At 40.5% G+C, this 24,918-nt stretch overlaps 1 protein-coding gene and 1 long non-coding RNA gene across 2 annotated transcripts in view; one reads left to right on the forward strand and one right to left on the reverse strand.

Annotated features, from left to right (window-relative positions):
• ube2f (ubiquitin-conjugating enzyme E2F (putative)) overlaps nucleotides 1–19,260 on the reverse strand; it is a 37,887-nt gene extending 18,627 nt beyond the window's left edge. Inside the window, exons 1-4 of the mRNA XM_034885397.1 lie at nucleotides 19,000–19,260; nucleotides 13,646–13,832; nucleotides 12,253–12,282; nucleotides 10,052–10,117 (exon numbers count right to left, since the gene is read on the reverse strand). Coding sequence (XP_034741288.1) covers nucleotides 10,052–10,117; nucleotides 12,253–12,282; nucleotides 13,646–13,760 — 211 coding nt within the window. The 5' untranslated portion in view covers nucleotides 13,761–13,832; nucleotides 19,000–19,260. The remainder of the gene's footprint in view (nucleotides 1–10,051; nucleotides 10,118–12,252; nucleotides 12,283–13,645; nucleotides 13,833–18,999) is intronic.
• On the forward strand, nucleotides 123–21,115 carry LOC117952831. Its single transcript, XR_004658514.1, has 4 exons — nucleotides 123–245; nucleotides 6,772–6,780; nucleotides 16,436–16,440; nucleotides 21,104–21,115. It is a non-coding gene; the product is annotated as an uncharacterized LOC117952831 (long non-coding RNA).
• Nucleotides 21,116–24,918: the final 3,803 nt, after the last annotated feature.

Consider the following 24,918-nt stretch of genomic DNA (forward strand, 5'->3'; position numbering starts at 1 on the left):
AACGTACAACTTGTCAGTTCTGTCAGCTCATCGCCCTGATATCAAACATCTGGAAATATTATATATATATATATATATATATATATATATATATATATATATATATATATATATATATGTTGTAGATGTTAAATGCCCTATAGTTCCTCAAAAAATACAGTTAACTCTCAACTGAAAATATGCCTCATTGTGTATGAATAGAGGTGAATAAATATATTTGTTTGTGTTGCAGCAAAGTATCAGTTGTCACTGTATTGCAGCAGTAATAGCAGTTACCTTATGTACTCTATAACAGTATAATACAAAGGAAAAAAACACTAAGATAATCCTCTCTCTCTACCACAAATACTTGTGCTAAATAACGTATGCTGCCAGATGATGCATAAGTTGAACCAGGTTAAACTTTTAGGCATTTTTTTATTTTATTTTTATATAGAGCTGGAGCGCTCCCATGCCACGCAGTTGTCACATTGAGATGAAGGAGGTTTGTCCCTGAATTCTACGTGACAGAATCCAGAGCTCAACCAGCTCAGTCAAGATCAAGGTATCTGCGACGGGGTAGTAAATGAGAGGACAAATTGGAAGAACTGGATCTCAACCTAGGAAGTTATCTCAGAGGAGAAAAGGTCTAATGTGTGATGTTTCAGTTGGACCTCATTCTGTAGGTCAAACGTAACACTGGCTTTAATCCTCCCTTTTTATCTTGCAACGGCAGACGTCAGTACACCAAAGAGAGAGAGAGAGACATGCACGCACGCACGCACGTACGTATGTACATACATACATAGGATCCGTTGAAGAGGGGTCTTTAAATAGTTGAACCAGAGGAGATGCTAGAGAATGGTGCCAGAAAGAAAAAAACGATATATCTAACACAGGTGGACTGATACTGATAATCATGACAACTTTTGATTTAACTCAAGAAATTGAGGTAGAGATTTAGAGGAAATGAAACCACTTGATAATATGTTGTGATCTGAACGGCTACATGTGCACTATTGATTAGGTAGCCAGTATCCAGTTTTGCACATTTTGTCTAAAAATAACATGTTAAAATACACTTCTGCGCTTTATTTTACACGGTCTGATTTACAAATAAGGAGAGGTGAAAGTGTTATTTACAGCTTCAAATATAATGCAGTACAAATTTCCCAAAAATACCAGTTATTATAACCCTGCTCTGACACTGTATCAATAAAACTTCAAATTAGTTTTCAGAAGAAAAGGTTTGTTTTGTTTTTTACACCCACACATCAAAATTAGCATGAAAGGCCAGCAGCTCTCTCAGACTACGTTTAGATGGAAACGATCTAAATAGAAAACGCAAAAGTGGCGCTGCGTTCTCGCTTTTATTCCTTGTTTTAATAATGTGGGAGGGGGTTGGATATGCTGACGCAAAAAGTGTGTGAAATTTGATGTGGTATACACACCAGGCAGATAGGTGGCAGTGTTTCTTTTTGCGTTTTTAAGCCCACAAAAAGTTGTCGCTGTGAAAACAAAAGGCACATCTGACAAAATATTTTTACGTTTCGCCTGCAAGCGTATTTATGTAAAAAGGGCCCCACTCTCACTCTCTACCCTTGTCTGTGTAGTCAAACACTTGGCAGTTTGAGATAAGGCCTTCTAAAAAGGGCTATCTAAACCTCACCTAGATTCCATTCACCGCAACAGAGACAGAGATGCAATTTCATTAGACCGCACAGTCTCCCCTGTATTATAAATGAGAAGAGTAAAGGGAGAAAAACACTGTGTGAAGGAGAGAGAAACAGTACAGCTTGAACAACTGTCAGGCAGAAAGGAGTAAAAAGAGAGCTAGACATTAAAATCGGGATGATGGATAGACAGAAAAGAAGGCAGAAAAAGCAACAAACTGTAAGAAGGCCAAAGAAGGCAGAAGACAGAGAGCATCTGCTAACTGACAGTGGCAGTCAGAGGTCATGAATAATTAATGAGTCCCTTCAGGAGACTGGAACAATCGGTCTTTACTGTCACAGGACGCTGAACTGCACACACATACTGACGCACGCACAACCGCACACACAAACACACACACACCATGAATAGTTGACGTGCATTGTTGCAACATTTTATTTACTGTTAATGAGGAGCTACTAAAATGCCAAGGTGGAGGCCACAAGCACAACACATCTGTTGTAACCAGTTCATTTCCTGATGTATTAAGGTAAAACCCTGCAGTCACATGCTGATATCAGGTTACTATATATAACATACAAAAATATAGAAGTGTATCCTATATATTTAGTTTGCTTAGAAGATTGCCTCCTTGACAGCGCCCATGTTCAACAGATGGATTTAGTTTATCATTTACATTTATGCTAAACTTACACATCTACATCATGTATTTGGTCTGCTTTGCTTCCACACCACCAACAACTGAGTTTAATTGAGAGCAGGCAGAGAGCAATCCTTTGAAGCCTTTACTTAAAATGCACTTCGTCTGAATCAACGATTTTGACAAACTGAAGCAAAGAAGAATCTTGGAGGAAGAAATAAGCCACCATACCCTGATGACTAAGCATGGTTGAGTTTTACCCTGTAGAAAGATAAAGAAGCAGAGTACAGGTAGAGGCCGCGGATGGTGTTGACTGATAATTAGGTTTTCTGACAGGGCTCTTAAAGACTCATCCATAATTGTGAGCACAATAAAGAGACAGCCTATCTGGAAAAACACCAACAAACAAAGACACGTTTTTTTTTTCTTCTTCAGGGTACTGAAAATGTCAATGAAATAAGACAGTGAGACGCTTTATCAACATTTCCTTTGTTGTTTTGCCCGGATTTGTGCACTTACATTTTGTATACTTATATTTTACTTTTACAAACGTGGCTGGCATCAAGTTGATCGCAAAAAAGCTTTATCCTTGCAGCACAACTCAAAACCAATACTATGACAGCATGTTTCCCCATCATGACGATGGTTTCCCAATACAAGAAACTCAAACAAATGATACTAAAAGGCAGCAGGGCTTCTACAGAAGGATATGCTGTTTACCCATACAGCTGTACTGTGACATGAGCATGAAGCCTGTACATACACACACACACACTACTGTGCAGAGTTGGAGGGGGCTTTTTCCCTTTATTTTAGTGACAGCTGACTGGAAAGGGGGAGAGAGGAGATGGGGGATGACACGCAGCAGGACAGCGGGTCGGACTCAAACCCTGCGCCGCCGCAGGACTCAGCCAACATGGGGCGAACGCTCCCACTGGGTGAGCCAGAGGCCCTCCCCAGAGTTGAACTTCTGATGGCCACGTAGCCCCTGTAGTCTCTTTTTGGCTGTACAACAGAAAAACAACCACCACCAACAGAGCACCAGCGAGCTTCAACATTGATCTAATAAGTGAAACCCCACTGTGTAACCAAATGAACCCGGCCAGTGCACTATGTAGGCCAATCATCTATTAGGACAGCCACAATTCATATGCTATTGATGTGGCTTAACAGTGCATTCAGAAATAAACCAAAAACAAGGTAGTGTCCCTACATTTTAAAGAAGGATCTGAGACAAACTAAAGCACAACACATCTCCAGCTTAGAAGAAGTCATACCTGACTATTTTTGAGGAAATGGGCATAAATACAAGAAGTCACCCGAGGTGTTACAAACATATTCAAAAAAGGGCTGTAAGATATGATTGCTGCAAAAGGTCCTTGTATAAAGTCTCAAAAAGGGTCATTGTGAAATAGAAGTTTTTTATGACCTCTTGCTGTCGAAAAAAAAAAAAAAAAAAGAGTGTTGATCATACACTCAAACTGCAGCAATGTGCACAACAATACATCAATTATGCATATGCAAATCAAGCAGAAGAGTACACACCTGAAACAGAAAGACAATGGGATTTGTTTGCCTTTCATTATTGTATTTCTATTAATAATCCAAACATTGTTCACCCCAGAGTGGTGCTGCTGTCCCCATTCCTCAGAGACACAGGGGTCTGGAGCAACGGGGTCACTGCGCAGAGCGGTTGCATGGGAAAATAATGCATAGAAGAAATGTTGGAGAAAAAACATAATACAGTTGTTGTTGTTTATTTAAAGATTGTGTTTTGGGCAATTTGAGAGATTAAGACAGAAAGGGGAAAGAGAAGGGGAATGACATGCAAAGGGCCGCAGGTCAGAGTCAAACCCGGACCCGCTGCGTTGAGGAGCAAACCTTTATGTACCAACTGAGCTATCTGGGCACACCATTTTACAGTTTATTAATAAAGACAAAACAATAGAAAATAATCTGCTCCCAGCCACCCGCCGTGCTTCAATTACATCTGTTGTTTTTGTTTCTTCATAAAAGGTCCCATGACATGGTGTTCTTTGGATGCTTTTAAATAAACCTTATCTGTCCCCTAATACTGTATCTGAAGTCTCTTTTATATAGACCTTATCTGTCCCCTAATACCATATCTGAAGTCTCTTTTATATAGACCTTAGTGGTCCCCTAATACCATATCTGAAGTCTCTTTTATATAGACCTTAGTGGTCCCCTAATACCATATCTGAAGTCTCTTTCCTAAAATTCATCCGGATTGGTGCAGAATTAAAGCCGCTAGAGCCAGTCCCACAATGAGGTTTCCTTAGTATGTGCCATTTCTGAGTCTGTAGCTATTGAAGAGGAGAGGGGGGGGGGGGGGGGGGGGGGGGGTAGAGGTTGGGGGTGTGGCCTCGACCAACTCCCACTTTGCTTGTTTGAAAGCCATGATGTCTCTCTCTCATGGGTGGGCCAAATTCTCTAGGCGGGCAAAGCAGAGAAAGGGGAGGTAACAATCTTGCCCTTAGGCCCCTTAGGAGCATGATTCCAGATTGGCCCATCTGAGTTTTCATTTTCTCAAAGGCAGACTAGGATACCCAGGGCTCGGTTTACACCTATCACCATTTCTAGCCACTGGTGGACTACAGGCGGGCTGGGGGAACGCATATTAACGTTTTAAAAAATGTTACGTTTTCATGCCATAGGACCTTTAAAGGGAAGTGATTTGAGTTAGATTGTCTCTTAAAAAAACAGAAAGAGCAGTTTGGTACTGAAACTATAGAACTGAACCATGAAGGGAGGGCGCCTTCTTCACCTGGATCATTTTTGCATTACATGCCACCAATTAAGCAAAAGAAAGAGTGTTGTTTACAAAACCACAAATGGATAGTGTTAAGGCATGTAAGACCACATCTTTGTCTCTATGAATGGAACTTTATGATTGTTGCTTGGTAAAACCTTTGTGTACAAAATGTGTATCAAGCACAGGACTAAGTGAAACAATTAAAAAGGGAATTAAGGATATTTAAACAGTTTCAGCACAAAGGTTTACATTTTTTTTGTCAGTTATCAAAAAGCTGGCCCCGCGTCTGTGTGTGTACTTAGTTCATTTTCTGTCCCATTATGCGAAGCGGTACGTTTTGTGACTGGGCCGTAGGGCTGGACCCATTAAGACATGGGGCTTTTTTGGACCAAGAGTCAATCAAACAGTACAATTACAGCATAACCCTGTAGCGTGAATAATACTCATTGAGAGTAAATAGAGCTACTGCTATTCCCATGAGGAACGTAGAAGACAACAAAAAGAGAAGAGAAAAGGAAAAAAGGACAGGAAAAAAGCACTGATGTAAGCCTTGAGCAATAACTTTTTCCACATAGTCTAACAAGTCAAGATGATTTTACCTTTCATTGGTTTGGATATGCATCCTGAGGCGTGTTCCCTACTTTGCATTGTATTTTTTCCTGACCACAGTGCACATTAAAGTGTACCGTCATGTAAATTCTAACTAATAAACTACAATTCTGAAAGAAAAATTGACAACACAGAATGAGGACCGTAGAAAAATGAGACACTTCTAATTAGCATCTTTTATCTTATGTCTTACAGAGAGACACAGCTTGAGGTGGTATTTTTTTATCTGATTAAGGCTACTTTTATGATTTTTTTTGTTCTGAAAGCATTGCTGAGTAATATACTTACCTGATTAGCATTTTTGTAAATTAGTGTCTTTCCTTTTCTTTTTTAAACTTCCAGCTCATAGAGAGTTGGAGAAAAGACACAGGGGAGACACTGTGGGAGGTGCTGCGATGTATGAGGAGAGGGGGTCCCTTCTCAGGGCCATCCAATCTCTGTATGACCAAAGCAAGAGCTGTGTCCGGGTTCTCGGCAGTAAGTCGGACTCGTTTCAGGTGAGGGTCGGCCTCCCCCAGGGCTGCGCTTTGTCACCAATCCTCTTTGTAGTATTTATGGACAGGATATTGAGACGTAGTCGGGGTGGGGAGGGGTTTTAGTTTGGTGGGCTGGGGATCTCATCGCTGCTTTTTTCAGATGATGTGGTCCTGATGGCGTCATCGGCCTGTGACTTTCAGCACTAACTGGATCGGTTCACAGCCGAGTGTGAAGCGGCTGAGATGAGGATTAGCAGCTCTAAATCTGAGAGCAAGGTTCTCAGCAGGAAACGGATGGAGCGCCTTCTTCAGGTAGGGAATGAGTCCTTACCCCAAGTGAAGGAGTTTAAATACCTTGGGGTCTTGTTTGCGAGTGAGGGGACCATGGAGCAGGAGATTCTCATCCGAGAGAAGCTCGGAGTAGAGCTGCTGCTCTTTTGCGTCGAAAGGAGCCTGTTAAGGTGGTTTGGGCATCTGGTAAGGATGCCTCCTGGCCGCCTCCCTAGGGACCTGGCCCTAGCAGTCCAGCTGGGAGGAGGCCTTGGGGAAGACCCAGGACTAGGTGGAGAGATTATATCACCAACCTGGCCTGGAAACGCCTCAGGATCACCCGGTCGTAGCTGGTTAATGTGGTTCGGGAAAGTGATGTCTGGGGTCCCCTGGTGGAAGTGATGCCCCGCGACCCGGTACCGGATAAGCGGATGAAGATGGAGGGATGGTTGGATGGATGGATGGATGGATGGATGGATGGATGGCCCATTAGTACTTTGGAAATGACACTGTATATCTTGACAATGTACTATATTAAGTTTGACTCCAGAGTAGCATGGTCATTGGCCACTATGTTAAAACAACAGATGTGTTGACTAGCTCTTCTACAGAGAGAAGGCAAAAGGAAGACAAGAAAAAAAGAAAAAAGAGACAAAGAGAGAGAGAGAGAGAAGGATTAAACAAGAAACGCTAGGGAGAAACAGAAACACTATGGGCCCTATCTTGCACCCGGTGCAGCACAGAGCCCGAAGCAAGTGTCTTTTCTATTTTTAAGACCAACGCAGTTATTAATTTCCCATCCCGGGCCCACGTCGTTTAAATAGCAAATGCACCTGCGCCCATCTTTGCACCCATGGGAGTGCTCATCTTACAGGGAGGTGTGTTCAGGTGCATTCTTGGCGTATTGCTATCTTGCAGCAGCAGAAAGTGATCATGCCATTGACCAACAAAAACCTGGTTTGAAGTTAGCAACGCAGCATTTCATTGTTATTTTAGCAGCGCATTAGTAAAATGAGCCTAGGCTCGTGCACAATATGTTTGTTACACACACACACAAACTACAAATAAAAATATGACGGGGCAAATCCACCATCATAACAGCAATGCGCCAAGGTACAAATGTTCCTGGCTTTTAAAGGGAATGATGACACTGATTGGTTAATTGCATGTTACGCCTAGAACACACCTATGATTAATGAAGACACCAGGTACAACCCTCTTGAACCATGAGCCTAACGCACAGACCCGTTTTTCCACCGTCAAACCAGCAAAAGTGGATTTGGACACATCCTTAGCGCACCTGCGCCATGCGCTTCACGCCGTGTACTTAGGTCATTAAAACAGGGCCCTTAGAGAGAAAGGAGCAAGTAAATGGAAGTGAAAAGAGAGAGAAAGAGGTGTGTGTGTGTGTGTGTGTGTGTGTGTGTGTGTGTGTGTGTGTAGGATAGACAGAGGTTCTGAATTATTGAGCGTGTTTTTCTCTGAGAACTCAATCTACTTATCAATTTCCCTTAAAGAACATGACACCAGACCTTTTCTCTAACTGCCGATCTTTGCTTTTGTCTGCAGGGTTTGCTTACAAAGAACTTTGAGAAAACTAAGCTCGGCTTTTATATAAAGATATAAATATATGTATTTTGTCTTTTTGTTTTTAATCGTTATTGCATTATCAACTACCGGACAAGACAAGACAAGAGGCTGTTTATCAGAACGCAGATGAGGCAGAGTTGATGTTGAAATTTGAGTATTGTTTTTAACTGTAAAATGACCAAAAGGTTACTAAGCACTCTTTTTATTCTGAATGTATGGTATTTTTTTTTTGTAATATTTGTACTGTCATGAGAGCGATGGTGCTGTCAGTTTACCATATATGTTGCGTCTTCAAAAGTGCCCAATAAAATGTGTCCCTGACTTTGAAACAGCACATTGTAATTTCTACATCTATTATCAAAGTTTGTATTAGTAATACAGTGGACATTAGTAGAAATGAGAATATTTGGTTAGCATGTGGATTTACGGTGTGTGTGCACCGACATTTTCAGTTGCGGGCCACTGTGCTCCTAGTGAAAAACGGTAGTCTGCAGCCCTGCAACTTGTCCCCTCTCTTTCTATTACTCCACACACAAACACAAAGTCATGTGTTCTGCTTGAAATCAGAGGGTGACATTGGGCTTGAGGGCAGAAAGTGTATGACAAATAGAGAGCAGGCAGTGAGAGGTAGGAGAGCCTCCAGAGACTTGGGTAATCCCACACCAATGTGCTTGGTCACAATATTCGACAGGTAGCCCATTCTGCTTGGAACACCACTGTGCAAGCAGATTGGATGAGCGGATTAATGATGGTGCCGCAGTAATGTCGAAGCACAGAGACAAGACTGGACTACCATGCTAGGAGAAAATACTTTAAGCACCATACACTTACTAACATTTGCAGTCTCCCACACATTCTCCACACAATCCCCGCATAATGTCTGAAAGTACAAAATGAGAACACAGCGGATACAGCTGCATGTCCTACCTGGGCGCAAAAGCTAAGACAAATATTTTGCTGAGCACTCCTCCATATTCAGGGAACTGTGTCACATTTAGCTGAAATTTTGTATTTCAATTTTCACATTTGCCATCAGGGCTGTCCCCGAAACAGTACTACCAGAGTCACTTTATCATGTGCTTGTTGTTCATGCTTTATCATATTTATAAATAGTTTTATGACAACTGATGTCTTTTCCATACGCCCTACCTATAAATATGAGAAATGCATTCATCACTCTCACCCTCCATAGTTGTTGAATAGGGCTGAACGATTTCTAACTTTTTTCACCGTCATCACAACTTGCGCTATAAACACATCGCAAAAGACCCTCAGAGAGTTTTGTGTTAGTTAAAAGAAAACATTGGTAGAAAAAAACTGCACTTTAAAATGTAACTGTTGTTTTAGTAGTGCTTTTTGAATTCAATCCAATGTGTAATTTGATCAATAAAAGAATGTTGGAAATTATCTTCTTCCATTTCTTTTTTAAATTCAACAAGCTATTTGTTGTATTTTTGCAGAATACTGAAAGCAGCAGAAATTAAAAACTGAGTACACTTTTAAAATCTGTTTATTCATCGCAAGTAATATTGTTATCTCATTTCAGTTATTTAAAAACCGTGTTGCTACATTTTATCGGGGCTGAACGTGGCACTGATTTCCTCACAGTCAGAGAACGTAACAAAGGAAAAGTATCATAGTTGAGTTTTAAAAATCCAAGCACAGCAAGGAGCATATCTCCTGTATTGGCTGCCGACATCAAAATCAGCAGAAGAGCCAATCCCACTGGACGGCACTAAAGGAGGATGTACCAGTGTCTGGTTTAAAAGTAACTTAGCCGACTTGACTGACAGTCAGCACCGCAGCGGAGAGCATCGGAGCAGCCGAAAGACACAAGTCAGTAATTCAAACATTCAACTCAGGGCACACCAAAATAATAAGCAAGCAACAACACTGCTGCAAGAAGTTTATACCACATTGGCACTGGCAAGGGTGGAAGCCTTAAGGACTTCCCATTAACACAGCAGTTCGGAAAAAATCATTAAAGCAGGTTTTTGTGTAAGAGAGAAAAGGGGACAGACAGATGTTGCTTTCTCTTACCAGGGGACACCGCCAGCTGAAAATAATGCAGCTTGTCCTCATCTGGGAAACTGGCTTTGCATGTACCTAAACAACAACAAAATAAGGGCATTAACGTAAATCATATATTGTATTTTTATGAAATCCTGCCTGAGCCAGGCTCGGTCGACCCTGTCCACACTGACTGCAGGATGTCTGCATGGGGACTCGCTGTGGCACCACATTCCCCCCTGGTGTCCAAAGAACCGTACTGCGCTCAGGAAGACAGTTGGCACAGTATTGTTTTTTAAAACTATTGTCATGTGTAAGCAGTTTTTAAACAAAGTTAACAGCACATCAGCTATTTCCCTGAACAACCTTTCTTGAGACTTGTGAAACCTACTATGACTGTAATGAATGTAAAACTCAAGTCATGCAGAGTGGATAATTTAAGGTAGGGTGGGCTGCACGTACAGTGGCTTGTATAAGTTTACATACAGTTAAAATAGTCCCACATAATCACAAACCCTTTATCATACATAGAGATAGGCATGGGGAACTTTCCTTAAGATCATCTCTCAATGCAAATAAAACCAGCTATTAAGCTAACTGAAATAACGCCATGCCAATCTCTAGGTATGGTGAAGGGTATGTGATGATGGGCGGGGGTGTATACAACAATATTCAATTGGGGGGGGGGGAGATTTTAATTCCAGAGGCCAAGGGAACTTTATCAGGATGCACAGTATCCTGGAACATTTATTTATTTACAATACATTATTCATTCACAAAGAAAAATGGGCCGGCAGTCATGAGACATTTCAAATAACTTTATACAACAGCACAGTGTAAACTGACAGTCTAAGTATATAAATGTGTATGTGTGTGGTAAAGTTTAGAGGGAGGGTAATGATGGTTAACAAGATATTCCTTTTGAATGAAGTTTATTTTAATAACGCTCCCCCCCCCCCCCCCCCCCCCCCCCCCATAACATAGCCTAGGCTTAACATGTTTAAACTCTAAATGTGGGTCCAAAATTAGCACCATCTTCTAGCCAAATGCTGGTAAAATATGCAGGTGGTTGGCTGATTTGCTTTACTCACGAGCCAAAAAACTATGGTTATCTACTGAGTGGCTGGTGGACCAACAAATTAATTTTGTACCCTGCTCCAAATCAATTTCGATTAAGGCAATATCATCATATATTTTGTGGGCTTTTTTAAATTGTTTGTACATGCAATTCAAAAACAAATCTGTTTATACGAGTGGTTCTTCCATGAGACCCAATATGTCCTATGTGTTTTTTTAAAGCACCGCTGCTCACTCGGAGTTTATATGAATGACATCAGATTCCCTCCTCCTTTTTTCTGAAAAATGCTCCAGAGTTCCTGTCTGCCCCTAACACTGGAAATCCATCAGTGTAATACAGCAAGTCCAGATCCACGGCACAAAGCCAGGTTCCCGTGAAGCATAGTGGCAAAGCCTCATGAAAATCAATACTTTCCACAGGACCACATTTCATCATTGTTGTTGGTAATAAAGCACTTATTGATGAGCATAATAGTCATATGGGCTGTATCGTTTCTTTATCGGTGCAGAGTCATAAATCAACTTCCCTCATTCACCTAGCTCTTCACCCGGTTGTTTCTGGCCAACCAGCCCACAACTACTGGAATGTGTTTGTGAAAATCAAATGTATATATCCGATACCAGGCATATGCCGGTCAGATTTTAGTGTGCGGCAAACATGCACAATGTTGTAGGACTGCGCAATTAACTGAATTTTAATCGCGATAACGAGTTTGGGTCGATCTCCAAAACAATGTAATGGAGTAAACAGACTATTTTGCACATTTTGCTTTGCAAGCAAACTCTTGTATTGTTGCATGTTCTGAATGGGGAAAAAATATGAAGGGAAATTTCACAGCTCAAGGGGTTTTCACTGGGGATTTGTTCAACTATATTTGTATTTTTAAGTTCAATAAATGCAACGTCATTTCAAAAGTCAACGAGTAATCGTGTCAGAAAATTGAGTTTTCAATATTGAACAAAAATAATCATGATTATGATTTTCTTTTCTACAAATCAAGCAGCGCTATGCTGTAGAGTAGTTTCTAGAGAGTGCATGTTGCTCCTCGTGCAGACCTGAACAAACACTGATTTAAAGAAATGGAAAGTGACATGAACTAAACTATGGAAATTGAATAAGATCAGTGTGTATGGTGGTGCAAAGCAAAACTTACTAGGAAGATTGATTTCAAGTTCTGCAACTTCTGTGGAGAAAAAAAAAACAAAGAACCATGAATAAGGTTGGAGAGAAAAGGGCAAAGACAAAATGTAATTATATATATTGAAATAATTCAGCCAGGAAAGTTACCCTGCACACAAGTATAATGTGTAATATGCATGTTGTAAATGCATACAACACAATGTAGCAGCGGAAAAACTAAATTCGATCAGTGGGTTAAAAAAAAAAAAAAAAACAAGGAGAAGGAAACAAGAAAAGCAACGGAAAGACGTGTGAAGACTAGGGTGTTGTTTCGCTGGTGTTGCCTCTGGGGTGAGTCTGGTTGGCTTTTTAAAAGCACTCAGGTTCTCGGCTTTTGTTTTCACATTGCTGACACTCTTTTCTCTGCTTATTTGCATCAACACTGCATCAACACTGGTTTCTCTGTTGTTGTCATGGTGTGTCGTGCTAAGAATTTCTCATTGTAAGTTATACAAACGTGTGCTTTTGACATGCGCTAAGTGTGATAATAAGGTATTTTGATGATGGAGGTCAGGGTATAGGGTCAGCTCCTTAACAGCTCCCCCTGAGCCAGCATGTCTTTGTTATTGTTCTCATGGGATTGCAGGTCAGTTCACTACTGTGACAAGTTTACACTGGAATCTGATATTGGCCACATTTGAAAAAAATAATGTAAACAGCCAAACAAAAAAGATGTGTGAAAGTAGCCTAAAGAAAAGTAAGTCACTCTGATGTTGTACTGGAGGGAAAAACACACATAATTCAATTACAGTGACTTGTGAAATACTGTGAGTTTTGGTAATAATAGTGTACAAATCATAATAATAGTAAACATTTCTCTAGCTATGAACAGTTTAACACAAACAAAGATTGGTCATTCAAGTTCTTGGGCAAAAACACTAACATCAAACTATTAATTTCAATGGTCATGGTAGTTGGATGAAATAATACATGAAATTCCTCAATTTACAAAGCAAAGGAGAAAGCCTTAAGGAATGTGGTGGGCACAAGGGGTGAGAACAAGACGGATGTAAACAGAATGACAAAAACCGAGGACAAGGACATCCGAGGAGGAGAGAAGAGCCAGGTGTCTGGAAGCTGCATTTCAAGGCAACCAGAGGTACTTCTAAATGAAAACAAAGGAGCAAGCGGCCAAAATATGGACATATAAAGAGGAAAAGAGAGAGAAAGATAGGAATAGAGAAAAAGAAATAGAAGGAGAAGCACAAACATCCATGGAGGAAGGGATGCATGAACGCTTAAATATTTCTGAAAGGAAACAACTTCTTTCTTTCTTGGCCTACAGTTTGTTTGTTTTGCTTCTGTTAAAAAATAAAAAAGTGATGTGAGGTGACAAAATACACAACTGATGAAATAGGCCCAGGTACCTTTGGTAAGGAGGCGATCCCTGATGGAAATCCTATGGGCGGAGTCAGAGGCTCCGGAGGCACGGCCCGCCTTTCCTCCGTCATCCCTCTTCAGCTTACTGGCCAACGTAAGCATGACTACTCTGCTGTGATCTGCCTCAGTCGGCCCCACGCTGCACTCTGCTGCGCTGCACTGCTGCTAAAAAACCTGACGATCACACACACCATACAGAATGAATTAGACAATGCAGAATAGAGAAGAAAAAAAGGCGCAAAATGTTGTAATCATTTTATAATTCACTCTAGTGTCCTCTTACAGTCCAAAGATGTGCACACAAGATGAACTGGCAAATCTAAACTGCTCGCAGTTGTGAATGGTTGTCTGTCTAGCCGTCTCAAAGCAACTTACAATTGCTACATATCAGAGGTCTCAGGAGCAACTATGGGTTAAGTGTGTTGCTCAAGGACACACTATCCACTGCGCCATCACCACCATGTCATTAGACACAACGTGAACATGTGCACGCATGTTTTTTTTGTCGTCATGACAAAGACGAGGTCGGACCCGCAGTAGGCGTCATGTGATTGCGGTATTGCAGTAACCGTCCCATTCCTAATTGGAAACCTGTGCCAAGCTTAGCTCTAGCGCCATTGCCAGACAATGTTTATTCACTGAAAGGTAAGCAACTTGACCAACAGTCGCAGGTAACAAAATCACAGACTGCAAATATGAAGAAATATAAATGAAAGCGCTTTTGACGTTACAGAGCTGCCTTGGTTGCTGTTTGTTTGCCTGGTCTGAACACTGTCGTTTCTACCGCACTGCTTTGTGGGATACTTAGGCCGGCGTAGCGTCCAGTGGTTGCATACAGTAATATTTCACCGTAAATAGTATGCATTTCGCGTATTATTGGTTTCATATTGACTTTGCAAAGAGATAAAAAGGACAGAAATGGTTTATTGGGTGAGACACTGGTATATAATGAGGTTTAACTCCATTCCTTGCTATACTTCCTATAGCAAAGAAATAACAGCTTAGACACCCTTTAATCACAGTGGAATAATGGAGTGCTTGACATCGATTAGAGAAGGCAATTGCAATTAAACTCTCCTTTAGATACAAGCCAATTTGCTACAACAAATAAAATGTTTGAGTTAAATACGGACAATCTGCTCTTAAACATTCCTGACCATACTGCTGTGGTTTTCATAATGGGACAGTAAAAGATAAACAAAACAAAAAAAAACTCTTTTTAATATCTCAACAAAAATAGACAGAGGGGAGCCTAAAGAGTTGAGCGCCACAAATCCTCTAGTCTGGCTCAAAGATTTTTTTGGAATAAAGCCTGATATCCTCCCCTATCACTATGGCCTCTATCAGGGCAAAGCACTGTTCAGGATGGTTGTGATTAGTTTAAAGAAACGCAAACAAGCCAGATTCTTCTTTCCCCTATCCAACATCAGAATAGATAGGCGGTGTAGCCAGCCTATACTCCGGCGCTGACACAGAGCTGTGGGGATAGATCTGACGATGCAAGACTACAAAGTCTCTGATAGTACGAACGGCATTTTGTCACTGCAAAATAACATCAACAGACACCCGCAAAATAATCAAAGGAAGCCAAAAAGAGTGAAAATATATCGATATTATACTGATATCGTGATATGAGACTAGATATCGTCTTAGATTTTTGATATCATAATATGGCGTAAGTGTTGTCTTTTCCTGGTTTTACAGGCTGCAGTACAGTAAAGTGATGTAATCTGTTGTAACTGTTGTATTATTTGCCTTTACCCACTTAGCCATTATAGCCATATTACTGATGAATATTTATCAAGATTCTCCTTGTGTATATACTTTGTGAAAGCACCAATAGTCAACTCTCCAATATCGTTGAGGTATTTGGTCAAAAATATCGTGATATTTGGTTTTCTCCATATCACCCACTTTCCTATGAATGCTGCAGTAGGAACCTTGTTCCTCAGAGATGAATACATTCACTCTTTTAAAATTTCTCAGCCGACATCGATTTGTAGAAGTTTTTTTTTTTAGTCAAGGTTGATGCTTGTTTTCATTTGCACCAGGAAAACAAAAAAAAACAAATTAAAAAATCATTTTTTAATCGCTCTAGCTTTAAATGTGCAGAAATTTTATTAAACACAACTATAAACATTTTGAGTTTCTCCAAGTTTTTGGTGGCGCAATTAAATGCACCATTAGGTTTCTGTGAAGGCACCATAGAGCTCAACAGTCCCGCCCACAACTGGTTCCGGAAGTAAAAAACACAATGCAATTTCTCCATTGACTATTAGTCATAATACATAAAAATTATCATTAATAGTACACTTAAAACCAGCTACCACGGGACTAAGCTATTGTATATGCTCATCAAGATGCCAAAAGTCCATAGGGCACGAACCTTGTTTTAAAGATAAATGTCTTTTATCCACAATGTCTTGGATAAATACTTTATTACCCACAATCCTAAGCAATCCCACAGGGATGCCTCTCATTGGTGGAACTCATGTCATGTGACTGTTTCATTAAACCCTAAACCCATGAAAGTCCTAACGTCCATGAGAGACTTTGCCGCTACACTGTGTGGGCTACTGTACCGTTACTGTCTCCTGTACAAAGAGAGGAAGAGGAAAGAGGAAAACCTTCATCATTATTTGTGATGCAGTCGGCTTGTTTAATTAAATGAGAATCAGTCATTACACTTAAAAAAAAAATGTATTCAAAGTTATTTAAAAATGTAATCTTGAACAGGGTGAAACAAGAACGCGAATTTACAACAATTAATCGTGCAGGCCTAGTTAACATTGTTTGTTTCCTTTAGCTTGGCTACCGTACCCTTCATACTGTATGAGTCAATCAATCATTACACGATTACTCCTGAAAGAACTGCTACTAACTGTACCTTCACCGTATAAAAATCACTATGTCTGGAGGAAAATGTGTACGAGGCTGTCGTCGGATTGGAAGATGTTTAAGAGGCTCTTTTGCATTTGTTTCTTCAACATTATTTATTCAGTTGGGTGCGGTGGTTTATGGGATGAGTAGTTCCTTAGATTGGAAACGAAAATATGAACACAGTCTTGTAAATTTGACTTTTGGATTTTCTGTTTGTTTTTTCACTCAAAATGATATGTTGTCTGCTTATGAGTCACGTGGTTGCTGGTTAGCCTAAGATATGGTGTGAAACTCTATATCCAGTTTTTCCAGTCCCGTTGCACACATGCTTTACCTTTGTTGTTTGTTTACATAACTCACTCAGGAAGAAAACAACATATTGCCACACAGGTGACTTCAGGGAAGCAAGAGGGGGATGTTACAGTTCTGTTTTTCCCGTCATCTCTGACTCCGACAGTGGCCGTGGTTTCTGGAATAGTCAAGCAGCAGACTAACCAGCGGTAAACTACTGCACCCCTTCTTGGAATGTCACAAGAACATCACTTTTGTTAAGTTGGTTTGCTACGGTTATGTGAGGCTACATTTGGATTGCTACGTTTTGGTTTACGAAGAATATGTTTTGCTACGTTTACACCTTGCATACACAATCCGGGTGAAAAGAATTCTGGCCCTGTTTTGACGCCAATGTTATGCCACCTGATTGGGTCACAAAGTCTCATTTTCTGAGACTGAGCTATTGATGTTACTATGACAACTACCAGCAATGGGCAAAGTATACATTACCCCGGCATGCGAATTCACAGTATACAAGAATGTTAATAAGATAGGCGGTTTGGCCATGTTAGTTTAAATGGAGATTAGTTCTTCTACTGGAGCTAATACCATTTGTGTGCACGGAGTTTGATTTGGCTCAAAACTCTACTACTGCTTAAAAACAAAAACGTGGCAATGTTAATGTAGCCTAAATCAAACCAAGTAACACAACATAAAGGCAGCGCGACATAGATGAACATCGACTACTGCCATCGGCGCAACAACACTACCGATGATGTAGGGTGGACATTTGCATAAATGCATTTGTAAAACTAACAATATCTGTAATGGATGAAATGTATTTTAATCAAGATAATGCATGAGTTAGTCTGGCAAAGCAAATGTATCAAAAATACGGTTCACATTTAATTGTCAAATTACGTAAAACTGCAATCATCTAAAGTTTAAAATTAGAGGGTCATGTTAAGTAACGTGTCAACATATCAGAATTCCACACAGATCTGAGTTTCAATTTTTAAACAAACAATACAGTATGGTGTCATCTAAAATCCCAAATAAATAACTATTAAAAGCAACTGTCAGGAAATTCTAACTTTCAAAGACAATCACCTTGCCTGGTGCCGCATCCGTACAGCATAACAACAACAACAACAACCCTTGACCCACTTTCATCATTACACACTTCATGTGATATAACATAAGTCTTGGTGATCCCACAGATCCCTTTGAAAATGTTCTGTTTCCCCCTAGTTTTCTGCTAAATCTAACTATTACTCTTTACCTTTTCCATAATTCTACAGGTAGTGGCCTTTGAACCTCTCTAAGGGAGCAGTTCACTGGCATCCCTGCACTCTGTTTTCAGGACGGAAGAGCAGGAGTAGCATAGGGTGAAGGTATCCGGTATCAGGTATCAGTGAGTCCATAAAATGTGTGTCACTAAGTCAGACTCAGTGATACGCAGTTCCCACCTGCCTCAGCTGTCAGTCACTGCACCCCCCTTTTGCTCACTGACTCAACCTGGACGTGAGTCAATAAGCTGCAGGGACAGGGTCATGCAACATAAGCAGACAACATAGTTGGCAAAGAAAGTAAATACAGGCTGATATAACTAGCTAGCAAATAAACAATAACACGCACGCATTTATAAAAAATCTTATTATGGGTCTAACACAAAGTCACACATCTATTTCATAGTAACGTTACAACAAGCTTGGCTAATAATAACCACAAATAAAGCTAAACTAGTAACGTTAGCATTCGGAGTGTGTTCACTTATTTAGTAAAAGAGTGTAGCCTGTATTTCATTGTAAAATAGTCCATGTAGCTATAACTCAATACATATACTCAGTTAACATAGTAAGATACTCAAACACAAGCCAGTGCATATACATTAAGAAACTCTTAATGTTAATGTAAATACTTTTAGAAGTTAACAGTTACCACCTTGTCACTGTACTTTTAGCTTAACCAATCGCAATAACAAACCGCTAACACCGCTAATCACAGCTAGCTAGACACAACGTACCAGCTTAAAACCTTTCTCAGCTCGAGCTTATGCATAGTACATGTGGCTGAGTTCACTAAGAAATGTCACTTGTTTTAATTAATGACAAGGCATGCGAGTTTTTGAAGAAGTGTTTATGCTAGCCAGTGTTAGCTTGTGTTAACAGAGCGTCGCTGTAGCTACCTGCTGTCTCGGAGCTAGCGCTCCGTGCTACACCATAATCAGCCGCCCTCCTCTGTTCAAACGAAAGGCGCTGTCTGCAACTCCAGCCGGGGGTTATAGGAGGCACGTCCGAGTAGAAATAACTTCAAAAGGGACTACTTGTGGACTCGGGGTGGTTATAAATGGATTGGAGAATAAGCTGTCAGAACTTCGCTCCGGTGTCATGGGCAACGGAAGCGCCTTAATTGCCGTTTGTTATTGTTGTCCGTGTAGACATGGCGGCAGATAAACAGTTCCGCAGAGCAGAAGAAGCGTTCTGGTCGGTTTTTGTAGGTTCAGGTCTTACACAGTCAATGGTTTAGGTTCAGGTATAAACATTAACATACGGTCACTAAAGAAGCCTGCTGGTGCTGAGTGGATATGTTTCACTGTTGTGTTATTTATTCCGAATTAGCCTATTACTACTAACTGTCTAAAGTAGCCTACATGTGGAAACAAAACCATATACACAAGTCCCGCTCACAACTTTCAAGGTTGGAAAGTTCATCCTTATTCTGACTAGAATCTGAGTATGATGACGTCAGGCTACTTTACATTAGCACGTTGCACAGAATATATTACATTTGTTTCCTTTCCCACTGAACAGGGTCCAAGATATAAAATCTGTCCCGCAGTTGTGAAGTTGTTTTTATGTTACACTATTTTATTCATTATTGTTGATCATTTATTTGTTTATTTATGTATTTTGCTTAGCTAATTACCTCCAACATTAAGAAAATAAACAGGTTAACATCTTCCAAAATTTACAATAAAACTACAGAAAAAAGAAAAGAAAAAAGTTCCAACATAATGCTTAGGAAGAAGAAGCATACGAACACACACACGCACACGCACACACATGCACACACACACACACACATACACACACGCACACACACACACACACACACACACACACACACACACACACACACACACACACACTCCTTGAAAAGAGCACCATTTGCAATGGAGAATGGAAGACATAGACTCACTGTATGACAAAACAGCTAATTTGCTTCTTGGAGTGAACCCAGTCCACCCTAAAGTATTTGGACAACCCTGTGATTCACTCAGCCAGTTGTTATGGACCCAGGGGCATGAGGACTGTCACTTTAAACTAGAGCATGCTATTGACTGACCTGCCTGGTTGGATGAATGTTTTTAAAATGAGGAGTCTATTAATCTTGGAGCGGATGATTATATTGTATTTTATATACATCCGTTTAGACAGGTGTTGGCCATTAGGCTTTCTGCAAAGCTCAAATGCCAAAGGTTTTGCCCCTGTGACAATGTTATGTTCACTCTGTTCCATTTACATGGTGTGCCTAACACATTGTTTTTGTTATTCAATGGATGCCGAACAAGGACAAATCATACATCTGTGGTTATGTGAGCAGGGGTGTTTACTTCCATTTGTGTTTGAACTAGAACATCAAGAAAGGCATTTTCTATGGCCCCCTTCACACATCCAGAGCTATTCATTCTAGCATCTTTTTGGGGATTACAAGAGGGCCCTGGGTACTCAGTAGGGCTGCACAATTAATCAAATTTTAATCCAGATCACGAAGATATAAATAGACAATAAAATTTGTTTTGGTTAAAATCAACAAATAATGGTGATAATTAATCGTGATCTCAGTTTTGATCACAATCATCTGGATTATCATTTGGGCCATAATCGTGCAGCCCTAGTACTCAGTCCCCTTTTTGCACCCAGTCTGACGCCCCTGTTTGCGAGTGGTTTCAATGTGTTTTAAAGAGCCAAATAAACTCTATTGAAAAAGTTTAATCAGATTAACACCTGAACAATGAAAAGATTAAAAAAAACTCAAAAGAGGAAAAGTTTTGTCAGGGGGAAAAGATGAAGAAGAGAAGGTCAGAAATTCAGATTGGAGCAAGAAGTCTGGACAGGAAAGAGGACCCTTTCCTGGACATTCTGAAGATATCAACATTTGAAACTTTCCATCTTCTCCTCAAATGACCCAGTAAAGAGACAATCCAGTACTGAAGATGAAGGCATACACTTTGAAATAAAGTAATACTGTCACTTAGAGCTCAACAACAGCATGAAGAGGGAGATAAGAAACATTTGCCGTACTTCTCTCTCCAAGGGGGATCATTAAGTGACGCGGATGCACCTTAAGGAATTTCAGACTTGTGTTTATCATTTTGGACAGCTTTTGAAAACTGAAATGTTTATTTAGCGCTCAACTTTGATGTTTGCAGAGCAGTGACTGTGAAATGTTAACCTTATGTTAAAAAAAGAAAATCTGCCGCCTGCATGCCAGATACAAACATATTAGGATTTGTCTCCTGCTGCTACAGTATGTTGTCGACAATCCAGGGTTTTGGTTGTCTCGGGGGCCAATAAGTGGTCTCACCGCCCGTCTATGACGGAGATTCAGTCACTCACTTTATTTCACTCATGGAGCAGGACGTGCAAAATGCAAAAAAATTGAAGGTTGTTAGGGTTGGGTGCTTATACAGTAATAAGGTTACTGCGGGGTCTTAAAAATAGCAACGTATCAGTTTTAGTACCGTCATTAAAAGAAATGCAATGCACTTAAAGAGGAGACAAGGATCAAATATTAAAAATAATTTATATAATGCCTAAAAATGCTTATTAGTGGTTGTCATCACGTGACAGTGTAGAGGAGAAAAAGAGAGAGGGATACATTTATAATGTATACTCTTTATTGATCCCCTAGGGGAAATTACAATTTACACTCTGTTGTTACCACACACAGGCCTGAATTACACGCTCTGGTCCTATACATTCACAAATGGAGAAATGTTAGAGTGAGTGTGCTGCCAGCACCCCGAGCAGCTTGGGAGGCGTACAGTGCCTTGCTCAAGAGCACCTTGACAGCTTCCAAGAGGTGAAGTGGCATCTCTCCAGCTACCAGTCAAAACAGTCTGAACAGGGATTTGAACCAGCGACCCTCCGGTTCCCAACTCCCATAGGACTGAGCTACTGCCACCCCAGATTGCAAGTGACCTGGTCTGGAAGCAGAACAGGACTTCTGTAGTTTGGCAGCAATTGGGTTACCGGCCTAATGAAAAGGGAGAGGTGTTTCAGTGTTAGTGTTTGGTATTCAGTTTCCGAACGGTGGATGCGCACGCCAACAGTTAGGTGATGCTGTCGTATTTTTAATTAGTCACGGAAATATGGTGTACCGTGTAAATAGGGAGGAGATTTGACGGTATAAAAATTTGGATACCACGCAAGTGTGGGGGTTGTGTTGTTTACACCGCCACCGACTTGAGCGTCTAAAGTTACTGGAAGTCATTCATTTTCAATGAAAGCCAGCTTCTCTCACCCAAAGGAGCGGCAAATCTGTCGGCGTCTTGCGTTTTTGGGCGTTTTGAGCATGTTGAGAGTCAATCAGAAAGTTGAAATTTGTCAAATTCATGGTAATGAGCCATAACGCGGTTCAGCGGCAAGCAGCGGCTATTGCTAGCAGAATCCAATCCGAATATTGACGTCCTTCGCAATGGCTGATCCAGAAACATACAATGTAAACTTTCGTTTCTACCAAAACATTTATTGTAGCTCATAATCGCCTTTGCTGGGTTACCTATCATTTATGATATTACGTTGTTTGTACATAGTGACCAGTTAATGTTAGCTGCCGGTCACATTGTCTCTAAACGGTCCCCTCACAGTGAAATCCCACACGGGTCATTAGGTTTAATCCAGCGGCTGCACGCCGCTAAGACTCAGCGGCTAACGAGCAAGCTAACCGCCAACTGTCATTATATATGTAATTGATAAAGTTGTCAGCGTCTGTGTATTGGCCGGGCCGTGGCAGTGTGAGCTTCTCGCGGTCGAACAGAGAACGCATTCACGTCAGAGCGACCAGAGCGCCAAAAAGCTTCCCAATATTTTTTGACAAGCGTCCTTGGCGGGGCGGCCACAGCTTTTTTGCAGCTCAAGTCGGTGGCGGTGTGTATGTACGGTTACACTCCTCCCAATGCTTGTGCTAATTGGTGTAATTTCAGTTACATATGTTCCTGATAGAGAAGAGGGCTGTATGTTTGAATGAAGAGGATAACTTGATTTAAAATAGTTGTATGCTTCTACTCTTTAAAGCATGTATGTTTCTGTTTGTGTGGTGACTCTTGGTAATGGTTCGGAGGACGTAATCAAATTGAGGAAAAATGTCACACAGTTTAAAATGAAATATAAAAGACCCAGTCTGGAAAGGTACACTAAAGAGGAGGGAGGCTATCACTCATGAGAAGAGATGTTCAAATTATTGACGGGTAATGTATCATTATGTATGACTTTGTTTCCGTTTTGTTCTGATCTGTTTAGAAGCTAATTATGCGTAACAAATATACTGGGTGGACAGCATCTAAAAGATGGTACATAAACTCATTATTTAATCACGGGAATGATGGAATAATAACTTGATCGATTGATTGAATGGCAAATGCTTTTTGGATTTTGACAATGTTTTCAAGTATAGGGCTGTATGGCTGTTTATTTGAAAAACATGATACAAGCCTTCTGTGATTGTGTACGCGCCCCTACTCCTCCTCAACGCAGTTGCAAGAAGCCACAGTCATACTGAGAAATACAAAGAGAGTTGTGAGGATCTGATTAGCTTTGTATCAACTAATTTGGCAATGTTCCTTAAAGGTGCTCTCAGCGATGTAACACATTTTTGATGTCACATTTTTTGTCACATACAGCAAATATCTCTCCACTATCCGCTAGCTGCCTGTCCCTAGAACACATTGGGGAAAAAATACAATTTGTCTCTGTAGACAGCCCAGGCTCCACAATTGGCAACAAAAACAAACTGTGCCAACCTGCACCACCAAAAATAACAAACAATGTTCCAGATTTCCAGCCAATAACTGACTAGAAAGATTTGTGGGTGGGGGTTGGGAAGGGTTAGTTCATGGAAGCAAGAGGGGGGAGGGAGAAGGGACAGGATGAGGAGGAGGGAGGGGCGAGCTAGCCTCATTTTGTTTGAAAATACTTAAACTAACGTTAGCTAACAGCTTGACGTGACCAGCCTGACGTTGGAGGCTAACGGCAGACCGCTTTAATTAAGAGCGTGGAACAGACCCGGTCTGTGCCTTGTCATAAATCCTCAAAACAGAATTATTATCTGCGCATGCACTTAAAGTGAAGTACTTAGTGCCTTGTTTTTTAAGTTTTTAGTTTATTTTTAGTTCAATGTTCGAAATAAAACGATTCATTTATTCAACAACAAATGTATGCTGGCATTTTAAGCCACTTTGTTGTCATTGCTTATCCCTTGTTATAAATAGGTGATCTTAATAGAAGTGTACCAGGAAACCATATTCCACTCTAAAATCCCATAATACATTTAAAGCAGAAGAAAAAACAAAACTGTCGGCAAACGGCAAAAATTTTCCTGCCGGTTATATGTATGCTTTTTCCTGCTAATTTTACAGTAATTAGATACTCACGAAAATCTGCATTACACCCTTGTTAGCAGGTGTTTGACAATAACACATTTGCTATATTTATCACAACTTAATGATGATTGTCCAGACAGTAGCCTATGCCTTATTTAAATAAGAACAGCCATGACAGCAGCTCTATGAGGCAGTGTTTTGCTAACGTTAGCAGGCTAACAGGCTCACAATGTTGATGCTAACAGGCTGTTAACAAGTTATACTTACCTATTTAATTAATTAACCTAATTTATGAATTTAAATTGTAAACCTTGCTAACATGTTTTAATGATTAGGCTACTAAAACCAAGCAGCTGAGGCGAATGGGAATGCCATTGGTTTTTCAGGTATTTGGTCGTCAAGTAAAGTATTGAACATATTTTGAGTCCTGTGCCTACTTGGAATCATTTCCACAGAGATCTTCCACTTACCACAGTCCTTACATGTATTATTTATACCACC

The sequence above is a fragment of the Etheostoma cragini genome, chromosome 11 (genome assembly GCF_013103735.1).
Source record: "Etheostoma cragini isolate CJK2018 chromosome 11, CSU_Ecrag_1.0, whole genome shotgun sequence".
Lineage (NCBI taxonomy): Eukaryota > Metazoa > Chordata > Actinopteri > Perciformes > Percidae > Etheostoma > Etheostoma cragini.